This window comes from Phyllostomus discolor, chromosome 3 (assembly GCF_004126475.2).
Source record: "Phyllostomus discolor isolate MPI-MPIP mPhyDis1 chromosome 3, mPhyDis1.pri.v3, whole genome shotgun sequence".
Lineage (NCBI taxonomy): Eukaryota > Metazoa > Chordata > Mammalia > Chiroptera > Phyllostomidae > Phyllostomus > Phyllostomus discolor.
In genome coordinates, this window is record NC_040905.2 from 121,679,343 (window position 1) to 121,694,281 (window position 14,939).

General features: G+C 40.5%; 1 protein-coding gene across 1 annotated transcript in view; it reads right to left on the reverse strand.

Moving 5' to 3' along the window:
- Positions 1 to 14,939, reverse strand: part of TNRC6A (trinucleotide repeat containing adaptor 6A) — a 99,396-nt gene that overhangs the window by 24,885 nt on the left and 59,572 nt on the right. Inside the window, 4 exon segments of the mRNA XM_036021371.1 lie at positions 938 to 1,113; positions 2,020 to 2,196; positions 3,465 to 3,987; positions 3,989 to 6,054. Coding sequence (XP_035877264.1) covers positions 938 to 1,113; positions 2,020 to 2,196; positions 3,465 to 3,987; positions 3,989 to 6,054 — 2,942 coding nt within the window.

Consider the following 14,939-nt stretch of genomic DNA (forward strand, 5'->3'; position numbering starts at 1 on the left):
ATAAACCACATGGTGAGGCAATAGGCAAATTCAGCCAAATAAAAAAAAATTTTTTAAATGAAATGGCAGGTCCTAGACTTAGAATCTCCAGGATTACGGAGAGGTACCCTGGCATCAGCTGATCTTAAGGCTTCTCAGGAAGGAACAGTTTTCAAACAGTGTGGAGAGGATGCATTAGAATCACCTGGGAGACTGGCACATATTTTGAAAATGGTCTCCAGGAGAGGAAGACACCAGCATCCAACACTACCTTGTAATAACCAGTACCCCACAAACTTGTGGTTCTTCAGCCTAGCTCTGCAGCAGAAGCATTGGGAAGCTTGTCTAGGACAAGAAATGTGGTTCAATTTCCCAACTACAGCAGATTCTGGGATGTAGAAAGCTGTACTTTTAACAAATCCCACATGATTCTGAATGTACAGTCAGGTCTGGGAATAAGATTATCCACATATAAAAGCAAAACGAGCTTGGCTCATTCCTAGGAATTTTTGTCACAGGACCTTTGGGGATGGGAAACGGGACAAAGATAATGGGTGGATAAGGAGGATAATGACTCTGGGTACAGGGGAGGTTGGGACTCCAGGTGAGATGGAATGGGAGATGAACTGGCAGTGGGATGGCAAGAGTCAACATGGAGATTTGCCCTCTTCTCTTCCTCTTCACGACTGCAGGCACCACCCTAGAGTGAAGGGTTGTCCCAGGCAGCACTGGTGGAGGGGAGGAGGAGAGAAATCCCAAGCTGTAGCAGTGGGGAGAAAGGAAGTTCCTGTGGTCTTATGTTTTCCTAGGTGGCTGCCCATACAAGAGGCTATACCTAAGTTGGGGACTGCCCTGGACTATACTGAATGCCATAAATGGCAAGCAGAACATTAAATTTCTGTGGGCAAACTACCTTTGGAATTTAAAGTTTCAAGGGCAATGCCCCTTGAATGTTTACCTTTGATGACATCTTCTTTGTATATGGTGGCCAATTTAAAGATGAGTTAAGCTCTTGAGAAGCATTACTATTCCACATTCCAATCTCCACATCCTCTTCCTCTTCCCAGCCAGTGGGGCGATTTCCAGGCAGTGGCATATCTTCACCACACCAGCCATCTTGCATAGATTTTGGCCCTGGTTATGGATTTGTAATACAAAGAAAAACATGCTTTAATAAAACAATTCTTTCTGGAGGATGAGCATACATTAACAGGGTAAGGTGCAGGAACAACCTAAAAACCCCACTTGTTTTTCCCTTCCCAGATTTGCATAGCAGGAATGTATGTTATATACCAAGTTGAAAGTTTCATTAAACAAGAATTTATTTTTGTTTAAAATTCCAAAAAAATATCTTCCATGCTTCACGAATCAGTGTGTTCCTAAACACAGGTCGATGGTGGCATTCTTGTTCCCAATCACTTAATCTGGATGGTGATGCACAGGGCAAAGAGAATGGATGAAATTTAGAAGAGTTCTTTTCATACATATTTTCAGGAAGAGTGATCAAAAGTGTTACAAGCATTATGCACAAAGTATCCTGTGTCTACACTCAGCCTTTGGAATTTCTATGGGATGTTTCATACACAATCTATGGCACAGTGACAATGTTCATCTGAATGATGAGCTACTTCCTGAACTTTGCTCATTTTCTGTATAATGTTCAGGGAATCGTCTGGAATCTGAGCCAGACAGTTTGCATGTGTGTCCCCATAACTACTATATTCGGTTTCTCACGTTGGATAGCCTGAAAGCTGCTTGACTATTTCCAGAGAATCTAATTTGGTAAAATATAATTGAGATTTGGTGAAGTATTATACAAATCATTAATAGTTGCAGTTCTAAGGAAAATTAGAAAAGATAGGGAAATTCGGAAAGATAAAAGAGCAAACCATGTTACACATTCAAAGAGTCAAATAGTATCATCTAGTATACTAGATACATGGATATCTTAACAATGACATAAACATTATCCAATTAATTACATTCAATGAGAGTTCGCCACTGCTACAAAAGAGCTACCAGGGGTTATCAATAACTTACCAGATTTGCTTAACGCTTGTGGACCAACAGAGCTGGAGCCCCACGTGGATGTGTTGGATGCCACAGCAATGGGTTCCCCCCAGCTGGGACCACTGTCTATGGGTTTACCCCATGCTGAAGTACCATTATCCACAGTTGTGGCTGGAGTAGAAGGCTCCCCCCAGGGCTCACCCCAGCCTTTAGAAAGTGTGGGAAAAGAAGTCATCAGCACATGGTAGGGAGGTACAGTGGAATCAGAGGCAATAAGGAATACTTTGGGAACAAAAGATGAAGAACTTCACATTTATGTACTAAATAGTGATGTTGTGATGGGCAAAAAGATGGCATCTGTTTTACATAAAGATGACAAATCATTTCCCCTTGTTTAATTTAACTGTAATGTGTGAATATTTTTTTCACCTTTTCTTTCATATCTGCCCTCTGGATATAGAACAGATTCTTTTGAATAACCCTTAATTATGGCAAGTCATCCTCCTTTGAAGATAAATAGAATTTCCTGGAAAGTCAAGTAAATCTGAACCAAACGCAGTGAATTAAAGCAGATGATCAAGCTGGGGAATAGTGAGTGTACAAAATTTTTACTGTGAGTGCAACCTTTCAACATCACCAGCCTGGATATCTTATATTTATAGGTGCTGAACAATGCTTCTTGAAAATTTTGCAGTACTATTAAGTTGTCCAAAGCAAAGACAAAGCCATAAACATGTTTTAAAAAAACCCAAACAGCTTTCCTCTTAGATATGCAGCTGTTTCTTCAAAAAATTAAACTAATTAATAAACTATACTCAGGGAAAAAAATAGGCGCTGAAAGGTTAGTTCATGAAAACACTCCTACTCCACATCCAGTTAACTAAGACAACACATTCCAATGACACTTAATGAAAATGTCATTATCCAGATCATCACAGGGACAGAAATCAGTTCCTTGTGATAAGGGGAAGGTGGGAATATATTCAAAAGGTACTGTCAAATGTGTTAGGCACACACATACACACTGTATCTAAGACTTGGATTTCATGCCTACTCAAATAAATCCTTTCTGAGGCCAAATACAGTACAATACTTCATATTTAGAGTATTATTGTTAATACCTGTTTTATTTCTGAGGATACTTTAGTCAAATAAAAAACAGAAAGTTCAGCTTGACTGAAAAACTGAGAAGAGTGTCCAGCACCCCCACTTGACACCATCTTCCCTACTCTACCTTCTGTAGCTTTCCTAATAGAGAACAGAGTATGCAGGATTCACACCTAATACTGCTGAAGGCAGAGCTGCTCCCTGATGGTGAACACCTTCCCTTTAATGTATAAGCTTCTCCTGGATTAGAGTAAAACAGGCCCCTGTATGCAGAGCAAATACTCTGTTTAAACACATTTTATTATAAAGTAAACTGAAACAAGGCTCACAGTTCTGTGAAATAACAACTCCACAAAGTAACAACTCACCAGAGCCACTGCCTGTCTCTGGGGTTGAGATGGCACTTGCAGACGGCAGCAGCTGGTGCACCTGTGCTTGCTGGTCTGAGCGGCTGCCTCCACTTGGGACATTTTTGTTCCACATGTTCACATTCTTGTAGTTGTATTTGCTGGGATCTCCCCAAGCTGAGGTTCCATCATCAATTTCCATTTTGCGCCGTATGGATTCTGGAGATGGTTCCTCCCAGCCTGTGGGTTCTTCTTCTTTTGTTGGGGCTGGAATAGGTCCTCCCAGCCAGCCTGTACCAGAGGGTTTGCCTGAAGCTGAAGGGACTCCCCAAGACCCAACAATGTCTGGTTGCTTGTTCCAGTCTGGAGAGCTGACTGGCTTTGCCAAATCTCCCCAACCCAGCGAATGACTAGCCTTTGGAGGATCTCCCCATCCCTGGGAAGAGTTAGGTTTAGAAGATTCATCCCATCCTGATGAATTATTTGGATTTATATTATTTCCCCAAGTAAAAGAACTAGTTTTACCAAGTTCATTCCAACCAGAAAACAGACCTGTCACTGTCACTACCTCCTGAGCTAGACTTCTTATTAGCCTCACCCCAATGGTCACTCCTTGATGTATCTCCCCAGTTATCACTGGCAGAAACAGACCACCCTTGGTTTGACTTTTGTCCATCACCCCAGCCTTGTTTGTTCTTTTGCGACTCATTCCACATGGACTTTTCTTCTTTGCAATTCCCCCATAGATTGCTCTTGACCATTCCTGTAGCAGCAGAATCATCTTCCCATCCCCCCTGGCAGTTTGAGCCTTTGGAATCTCCCCACCTCAGAGCAGGCTTGGGATCTCCCCACCCCGATACAGATGAGGTATCATTACTGTTAGGGCTAGTCTTGTCTATGCATGCCCCTGAGTTAAAAGTCTGTGTTGCAGAGCTCCCCCAGGCCTCTGTCCCATTGTCAGTCTTTCTTTCCCCTCTAGGTGACATCTCGGTATCCCAGGCAGTATTCTGCTTAATAGGAGTCTGTCCCCAACCAGAATTGGATAGGACACGTGGATCTAAGTCAGTTCTGTTAACAATGCTTTGGAGTAATGTGTGCTGATCAATTTTTCTTCTATCTCTATTCTGAGTCTCCCCAGTGACTTTTTCCTCGAGGCGTCCAGTGCTTTCTGTACTACCTTCACTGTCCACTGTACCTCCTGTTTTGGCCCACACACTGTTTTGCTCATTTGTCTGAGATGTGGCAGAACCCTGATCCTCTTCCTCAGTAGAATTCCATCCATTTGTAAACTTCTTACCATTGCCATTTGCACTGTCACTGGAATGCTGATTGCCAGGCAGTTTGCTCCACTCCACGCTGGGTACATTAGTGCCAGTGTTTTGTGCAGGAGTTCCCCAGCCTCTTCGACTTCCTCCAGAGTTTGCACCATTTCCACTTCCCCAGGATGGACTCCGGGAATTTGTGGCCCCAGACTCCCACACACCTCCTCCTTTATTTGTGTTAACTTGAAAATTAGTGCCCACAGGTCCATTTATGCCAGGCTGCATTAGAGTTGCATTCACAGTGTCACCATTAGCTTGGCCGTTAGGACTTGAACATTTGTCTCCAGAGTAGTTAGAACCATAGGCACCCCATGTAGTACCATAAGAGCCTGCACTTTTTGACTCCCCATTGCTAAGGTGAGAAAGGGAAGTGCCATTCATAACCGATGGAGCCTGTATCTGAGGATGATTCATTGTGCTCACACGCCAGGCCCCCGCGTTACTAGGCAGTTCATTATTCTGTACTGAACCGGAGTTTGGTAAACTAGAGGTCATAAAGTTAGTAGTGTTATTTGGTCCAGTTATTTCAGTGGTGATATTCTGAGGTTGACCACTGAATGAAATCTTCTGTGTACCACTTACTTCAGATTCACAAGTTTCCTGAAGGCTTGCCCAGGTACCATGGGTAGAAGAACCACCCACTTTAGAGTTAATACTCTGATTGTTAGACATCTGGCCTATGGTACTGCACTGAGTATTGATGCTAGAGCTACCACTCCCTACAGGCCCTTTTAGGGCAAGTCCGCTGTTCTCTAATACTGGCCAGGCACCATGGTTGCTAACTGAAGTCAAAGTGCTTGGATTTACCCCTCCATTTGATGAAGAGCTTACAGTGCCCCAAGCATTCACTCTATTGTTGCTACTTTCTGACTTGTTTTCAGGAGCATCCACAGAGACCTGACATGTGCTTGTTACAACTCCATGGGAGAAACCCCAGGGCCCAGTACTGCTTCCACGGCCCACACTATTGCTGCTGCCACCACCAACCACAAATTTGTTTTGGGAGCCAAGTCCAATACTGTTCCGAAGACCATCTTTTTCACCACCTGTGCTCCCTGAAGCCATGATAGTGATGTTTCTTTCTGATTCAGAAATGGAGGCGGAATCAGCATCCATACATTCTGAAGCCAACTCTGGATCACTGCCAGGGACCAAGGGCCATGCTTCTTTTTCAGGGGAGTCGTTTACAACAGCATCCTGACAGTCTGTGCTAGAGTCACTTGTAGAAGACACAGGTCCCTGCTGCGAATTTTCATAATGAGATCCGCAAGTATTATTATGGTTTGTATCTAGAATAAAAGAAAAACACAAAATTTTATGAAGTGTTTGCAAAACTGATGACTACATGATAAATGTGTGTGGCTACTCAACGTCAACAAGAATATTTGGGAGTATGGTTGCAAGTGTACCGGTTACATCCCAGCCACTTTCCACATCCAATAATCAGTTCCGCACAGGGAGGGAGTTCTACACTTTGTTCAAGCCTACAGCATTACATGGAACTTAAGAGTTCCTCAATAAATATTTGCTAAATAAATGAACTGCTAACTTATCAGCAAGTAAAAGAATGTGGGAGTCAGGAAGGAGGAAGTGATAGTAATGTATTAGTATGTATGTATAAAGTAACCCAGGCTTAGAGACCTGACATGGGAAAAAGGGGCTGAGATGTTGAAGAGTAAGGACAAGTGAACAGGACAAACTTGTAGAAATACAGAAATGGGCAAAGTAGATTTACAGTTGTAATACAAATAAATAATACAATAATTAATAAATAATAATACAAGAATAAACTCCGTGCTTTGTATACTCACAACTGTAAAACCTACTTTTGCCCACCCTCTGTATATTAGGAATCCTTTTCTAGCCTTTCTTTCTTAGAATAGCTTTTTCACATATCTCTTTGGGTACTATGACAAGTTTATAAAAACTACAAAGTCTTTTCCATATGTTCCCATTTATTAGTGTTCATATACAAATATGAAATGCTACAGACAAGTTTACAAAGTCTTTGCTATTATATTACATATCATTAGTGTTCATAGTCACCCTGGGATAGTAGACATAAGAATATTTTTAATTCTTCCCTTTTTCATAAAAATTTCTTAATTTACCTACATGTTTATTGAAAGACAATAGAAAAATTGTTAATTGCTATATTCAAGATCACAGGATTACTGTAATTAAAATTTAACTGCTGACACTGAAGGCAATTAATGACCAATCTTATAATTTTAGACTTACTACTATATATTATCATATCGTTATTTTACAGCAGACAGAGCAGGCAGTAGTGCTTCTGATTCAGTTTAAGGATCTGGTATACTTAGAAATTCTCACAGGTATTAAGCTACAGAAGATGGTTGCATTTAGACTGTCCTTAGTGGTTGCCTATATTGTCGATTGCTTTGGAGGGATAATCAGAATTATGTGCAGTGCTTTTAAATAACATACACACTCAAGTCATGCCCCAGACCTAAGGAACCCACAACTGGGTTGTAGGCCTAGAAAACGAATGTAATTCACTATTAGAGTATTGCTAACAGGAAAATACAGGTTCATCTCACATCATTTTCTTTCAAAGCAAAATTGTTAAGCAGCAAAAGGTAATGGAACTAGGAAGAATAGCAGGAAAAAGGACTGGAGAGACACCAAAAATGTATATATAATTCAAATATAAGTATTTTAAAGTATAGTAACTATTTTCAATCCCTGTTTAAGAACCATTTTTTTAGGCTGACACAAAGTTAGTCATCTTTCAGTGCCCAGAAGGAAATAAAAGAATATCAAAAAGCAGTTAATCTTACTGGATAAAAACAAATCAATATGCCAGCACCTAAACTACCAGCAACATGTATGGGCCATGTACTTCATGTGTACTTTGTCACTGAAACCTTGGAACAATCATAGGGTACAGGTATATCCTCAAAAGTACCTCCTGCCAAAGGGAAAAACAATCCCACTTATTTGTTAATTTTTCTCATCTCAGTAAACTTCTTAAAACCTAAGATTTATCCCTGATTCCTTCCTGTACATACATACACACACAAAATCCAAACATTATAAGCCCCAAATCCATCCACTTTCCTCCATATCTAAAACAATGAAGCTACGTTGCCATTATTTTCTTGTTCATGTGTGTGTGTGCACACTGCCACCTCCACACAGCAGAAATAAGATTTTAAGATTGGGAATGTTAGACTAAATTAGCTGAGTTGAAAACAAAAAGAAGAACTTGGAATTTAACAATGAAACATCAGAAGTATTACCATAACAGGAAAAAGGTGGGATATTTGTCATCAACAACCTTGTGCTGAAAGTATTAACCAATGAAATATGACCTTGAAATGAGGTAAAGATAGCAGGTAAGAAACAGAAAAGGGTAACATGTAATAAGCAATAGTTTTCTATACTACAGGAAAAAACAAGTGCAAGGGAAAAAAGATTCTCACTACAACAGCCACAAAAAAACTAAAAAGCAACTTGGAAAAAAGCTATATACAAACCCTAAAGTCATATATGATTAAACTTTTATTTGTAGGCCATAGAAGAGAAATTATGTATGGAAATTTTCTGAATAGGAAACCATGACAATGTTTGAAGTTTAATCCAATTACAGGAAATTGCTAACAAGAGTCTATAAATTGATTAAAGTGTTTTAAAAAATTCATATAAAATAAATGAAAATTTTAAAAATCTCATAAAGAGAAGTGGACAGCATGTAAAGGGGAAGGAAGAACTGCATTATCATGCAGTTAATAGCACTGTACTAACAGAGTATATAAGCATTTCAGTTGAGCAGAAAAAGTAATACAAAAATAGACCTAAGTATATGTCAAAGGCTGTATGTTAAAAGTTAGCATTTTAAATCAGTAGGAGAAAAAGAATATATGATACTTTTTAAAATGTATTTTTTAGTCAGATAATTGTCACCCTGACCACTGTGGATTAGTGGTTAGGCATCACCCTGCAAAGCATAGGCTGCCAGTTCAATTCCCGGTCAGGGCACATCCCTGGGTTGCAGATTTGGTCCCTGGTTGAAGAGTGGACGAGAGGCAAATGAATCGATGTTTCTCTCACATCATTATTCTCTCCTTCTTTCTCCTTCCTTCCCCTCTCTCAAAAATTAATTAATTAAGTGTAAATAAGACAATTTTCCAAATAATTCCAACTGTTAAAAGATGAAAATATGAAGTTATCAGTGAATGAGACCTTTTTATACACAAAGCAAAGAAAGACACCATTAAAAAAAGACAGACTTGACCACAAAAAAAGTGAAGTTTTTTATGTCAGAATACACACATATACAAAAGCCAGCAAAACCAACACATTTTGCAAACTAACTCTATCACCTTTAACATTAGTGAAAATTTCTCTCAGAATCTTGTCTGAACCTCATTTGGAGATGGTTGGTGGTCTAAATTTGTCTTCTGCTATATATTCCTATTTTTAGAAAAATAAGGAGAAATGCCCACAGTAATTATTTGATAAAATTCCATTTTTAATCTGGTACTTGATACTTCCAAAAAAAACTAAAATTAAAAGGCTATTTCTTTTTCTAAAAGATTTCATTTATTTTTAGAGAGAGGGGAAGGGGGGAAGAAAGAAAGGGAGAGAAACATGGATGGGGAGAGAAAACACTGATCAGTTGCCACTCACAACCTGGGACCTGACCTGCAACCCAGACATGTGCCCTGACTGGTAATTGAACTGGTGACCTTCCGGTATGTGGAATGATGCCCAAACCAACCAAGCCACACCAGTCAGGACAAAAAAGACTATTCCAAAATTGCATTTACCAAGGGTGGATCACAAAGACCTTTTTAGTTATGAAAAACATTATAGCTTAGAAAAATGAGGGGTTGTGGTGTGTGTGTAGATATTAGTCTAACAAAAGGTGTAAAAGAATGAGACTCCTCAACAATGACAGCTAAAAAGTTTCATAGCCTATTTCAGAATTGAAAAAGAAGACAGATCATCTATTTCCCTTACAGACAAGGAAGCCAAAACCATCATTACAAATGATCTGGAGAATAAACACATGGAAAAAATGATTAAGTAGAAGATGATCGTTGAGCTTTTACAGGAAATAGTAAGAAAACACTTAAGATTGTAAGTCCTTGAGCAGGTGGGAGCAAAGGGACAGTTGGGTTTTATTGAGTGTACGCAAAATACAAATTTTTATACACTTGCACTGTTGACAGTTTGGATGACTGCACTTCACTGAGAATTATCTGAAGTCCAAAGCATCAGCAGCATCCTGCTTTCATACATAATTACCTTAGGAGAGCAGGAACAGCTCAAGCATCACACCTGAGAAGGGATATAATAGTGCATTACACTATTAGGGATGTAACAGCACCTGCTCAGGAAGACCAAAGAGCATGTGTGGGGGTAGAACAAAGACTGGTCAGAAGTCAAGTTGATTTATTCAGGAAGAATTTAAATCCAGGAAAATTCATATATTTTTCATATTAAATTTTAGCACATAACAAATAGTGAACATGTGCTGTCTGCCTTAAAGACTTTCATCTCTCCAGAAAGGAAAAGACCTTCAGAAATAAACAATACTTGGGTTTTATAGTATTTCCAGAAAGTATGAAATGGTACCATTGGAAATGAGAGAATCTTAGACGCACAATTTCAAATATCACCTAATTGAGAAAAATACAAAATGTTTCTTTCAGTTATTCTAGCTTCTAGCCCAGGGGTTGGTAAACTTCTATAAAAGTCCAATTAATAAACAATTTAGGTTTTGCTTGCAAGATGGTCATTGTGGCAACTACTCTGTCAATGGATACCTATCAATGTAACTTGAAAGCAGCCACAGACAACATGCAAAGGAATGAGAGTGGTGACCAGCAGGCTACAAGCCAATCTGTTCTAGATATAAGACAATGGCAATAAATACCACAATCAAATGTAACACATGGATCATGACTGGTTTCTGGTTTGAGAGCTGGGGTGAGGGTGGTGGGAAACAGCTATAAGACATTCTGGGCTGTTGCTCTAGACTAGATGGTGAGTGACTCAGCCAAGTCAAGTGATGGTGGCAGCAGTGCAGATGAGAAAGAAAAGCTCAAAGATATTTTAGAGTTAAAATCAGCACAGCATGGTAAACCAGTGGCCTGAGGTAGTAGGAAGAAAAGGGGAGAGGTTAAGCATGATTTAAAGATTTTCAGATGGCTGTTTGGATGAATGGGGGTGCCAACCTTTTAAGCAATGGAATCCAGAAGGAGAGATGGCATTTGGCAAGATAATGAGTTAAATTTTGGACATGGTGAGTTATGAGGGGCCCAAAATCATCTGAAGACATCCAGACCAAACACATGATCCTAAAAATGGGGAGTGATTTGAAACAAAACCATGGGAGGGAATAAAATCTGAAAACTGATGAAAAGGAAAATGAAAAAAACGAGAGCTTTAAGAAGGAGAAAGTGATCAACAATAGAACATGCAGACATCTATTAAGATAAAACAGAAAAGTCTGTTTTTGCTGTATTTAAAAATAAAACTGTTTGTGCTTGACATTCACAAGACCAGTGACCTAGTAAGAGCTATGTTAGTCAAGTGAGTAGGATTTAGATTACAGAGAACTGAATGAAGTAAGGTATTAGAGATTGCAAGTATAGACTATTCCTTTAAGAATTCAGAGACAAAGTGGAGGAAAGAAATTCTATAATAGCCTAAAGAGAATGGGGGCTGAAAGGAATGTAAAGGATGGTAAAGATTTGATTGAGCATGTTTACAGATTAAGGGGGAAGGTACAAGCTGAGAGCCTGCAGATGTTACAGGGCAGCAAGGATGTATACCACACTGAAAAGACAGTGAAGCGCACAGGTGGAAGGAGAGTACTTTAATCAATAGAAATTTTAATGTTAATTTTTTGTTCCATTAAAATAGCCCTAATTCTCAGTGTTTTACCATTATAGCTCAAAGGTACCTGAAGCTTCTTTTTAAAAAATTCTAAAGTAAGGCTGAATTCCTGGTCAAGATGGAGGCAAAGGTAGATATACACTTCACCTTCTCATACAACCTTAAGAAGGATCACAAGTAACCTCAAAACAAAAACCACCAAGAACTGCCAGAAAAATCACACTGTATGGAAGTCTGACAACAAAGGATTTAAAAAAATATTCATTCAGATGGGTAAGAGGAATGGAAAAGGAAAGCCAGGGCAGAGGACTGGTGTGGCAACAGTGAGGTGGCAGCAGCAAGGCGGTGGTCTCAACAGCCAACGGAATGGGCAGTCCCACATTCACATGTGATAAAATAAAAATTGGGGAGACTTCCGGCAAGATGGAGGAATAGGTGGACGCACCGTACCTCCTCGTACAACCAAGATTAGAAAACCAATAATTTACAACAATAATTTACTATCAGAATAACACCCAGATCCGGCAGAGGATTTATCTGAATGGAAGTCGGGCAGCCAAGAAGTTGAAGTAGATGCGTTCATCCGGACTGGTAGGAGAAGACAAGCCGGGCGGGCGCGAGGCTGGCTCGGGTCGGCAGCGCACGGAGGTCGGGGGAAGGTTTGGCGTGAAATCGGCGCAAAAGCCATCCGGGGGCGCAAGAAGGCAGCGGTGATCCCTGAGTACGAAAGCTGTGGCTGGCAGACCCAGAGGGGTAGCGATAGTAGACCAGGGCAGAACTCGCGGCCCAGAAGCCCAGACAAGGGTCTGAGTCCAGGGGAACGGAACTACCGCCATTGTTTTCTCCCGCCCTGCTCCCGCTCCCGCCCCCACCCCACCCCCACATATAACGTCACAATCTAGCGACTGGGGTGCCCAGCCCTGGTGAGCACCTAAGGCTCCGCCCCCCACCGTAACAAGAGCAACCAGACCGGAAAAAAAAAAGGAGAGACAGGGGAAAAAAATAATGTTTTCAACAGAGCAGATCAGTCCCCCAGGACTCATCCTTTTGAGCGACCAAGAATTAGCCAATCTATCAGATGCGCAGTTCAAAACACTGGTAATCAGAAAGCTCACGGAACTGGTTGATTTTGGACGAAATTTAGATGAAAGAATGCAGATTACCATAAAACAGATGCAGGAAGACACGCGGAGGAGAGCCAATAGTGAAAGGAAGGAATATGAGTCTCAAAACAATACAGTGGACCAGAAGGAAGATAGAATCAACCAAGCAGGAAAGCATGATGAAATAAGAATTCAAAAATTGAGGAAAAGATTAAGAGCATCCAAGACACCTTTAAACGTTCCAATATCCGAATTATAGGGGTACCAGAATCGGAAGGGGAAAAGCAACAGACTGAGCACGTATTTGAACAAATAATAAAGGAGAACTTCCCCAATCTGGCAAAGGGAACAGTCTTCCAAGAAATCCAAGAAGCTCAGAGAGCCCCAAAGAAGTTGGACCCAAGAAGAAACACACCAAGGCACATCATAATTACATTAGCCAAGGTAAAAACGAAGGAGAGAATCCTAGAAGCAGCAAGAGATAAGGAGACAGTAACCTACAAAGGAGTTCCCATCAGACTGTCAGCTGATTTCTCAAAAGAGACCTTACAGGCAAGAAGGGGCTGGAAAGAAATATTCCAAGTCATGAAAGACAAGGACCTACATCCCAGATTGCTCTATCCAGCAAAGCTCTCATTTAGAATGGAAGGGCAGATAAAGTGCTTCTCAGATAAGGTCAAGTTAAAGGAGTTCATCATCACCAAGCCCTTATTTTATGAAATGCTAAAGGGACTTATCTAAGAAAAGAAGATAAAGAAAAGACATGTATAGTAAAAGGACAGCAAACTCACAAATATTAACAACCACACCTAAAGCAAAACTAAAAGAAACTAAGTAAACAATTAGAACAGGAACAGAACCACAGAAATGGTGGGCACATGGAGGGTTAGCAGCAGGGGGGTTGGAGGAGGAGAGAGGGGGAAAAGGTATAGAGAATAAGTAGCATAGAATGTAGGTTGAAAATAGATAGGGGGAGGGCAAGAATAGTACGGGAAATGTAGAAGCTAAAGAACTCATAAGTATGACACATGGACATGAACTAAAGGGGGAAATGGGGGGGGGGAGGGGGGTACAGGGTGGAGGGGAGAGAAGGGGGGAAATCGGACAACTGTAATAGCATCATCAATAAAATATATTAAAAGTAAATAAAAATAAATAAAAATTGGGAAGGACACATTGGGAGCAAGCCATCCTAGACCCAGGCCATACTACACAGCCCAGGGTTCCAGTGCCAGGAAATAAAGCCTCATAACTTCAGGCTGTAAAAAACAGTGGAGGTTGGGACTGCAGAAGAAACTGCTCATCTCTCAGGAGAATCCATTTTAAGGGCCTGCACAGTCCTAAAGTGTACATAAACCACTCACTCTGGGAATCACCACTGGGGCAGCAGCTAGGGGAGCACCAGTTGTATATGGGAGGGGGGTGAAGTGACTGGAAACAGAGCAAGCTTCCAATAGCAAGGCAGTGGCAATGTCCCCTCTCCCAGCCCTCCTCCTACATAGAGCCACAAAGTGATGGGTTGCCCTGCTCTGATGAACATCCAAGGTTCTACCCCATACAATTTAACATGTGCACTAAGACAGAGAGTCAAAGCAGCTCTACCTAATACACAGAAGAACAAACAGAGGCAGGCTGCCAAATTGAGGAGACAAAGAAATATGGCTCAAATGAAAGAAACAGAACAAAATCCCAGAAAAGAACTAAGTGAAACAGAGATAGCCAACCCTAACAGATGCAGAGTTCTAAACACTAGTAAGGATGCTTCAAGATCTCACTGAGTATGGCAAAAGTTTAAGGGGAGAAATGAAGGCTACACTAAGTAAAATAAAGAAAAATCTGCAGGGAACTAATAGTGAAGGGAAGGAAGCTGGGGCTCAAATCTATTTGGAACATAAGGAATAAATAAACAATCAACCAAAACAGAATGAAGAAACAAGAATTAAAAAAAAACAAAAAAAGGAGGAGAGGTTAGGAAGCCTCTGGGGCATCTCCAAAACCACCAACATATGAATCATTGGGATGCCAGAAGAAGAAGAGGAAGAACAAGAAATTGAAAATTCGAAAAATAATGAAAGAAGGTTTCCCTAATTTGGTGAAGGAAATAGACATACAAGTCCAAGAAGCACACAGAGTCCCAAACAAGTTGGACACAAAGAGGACCACACCAAGACACATCATAATTAAAATGCCAAAGGTTA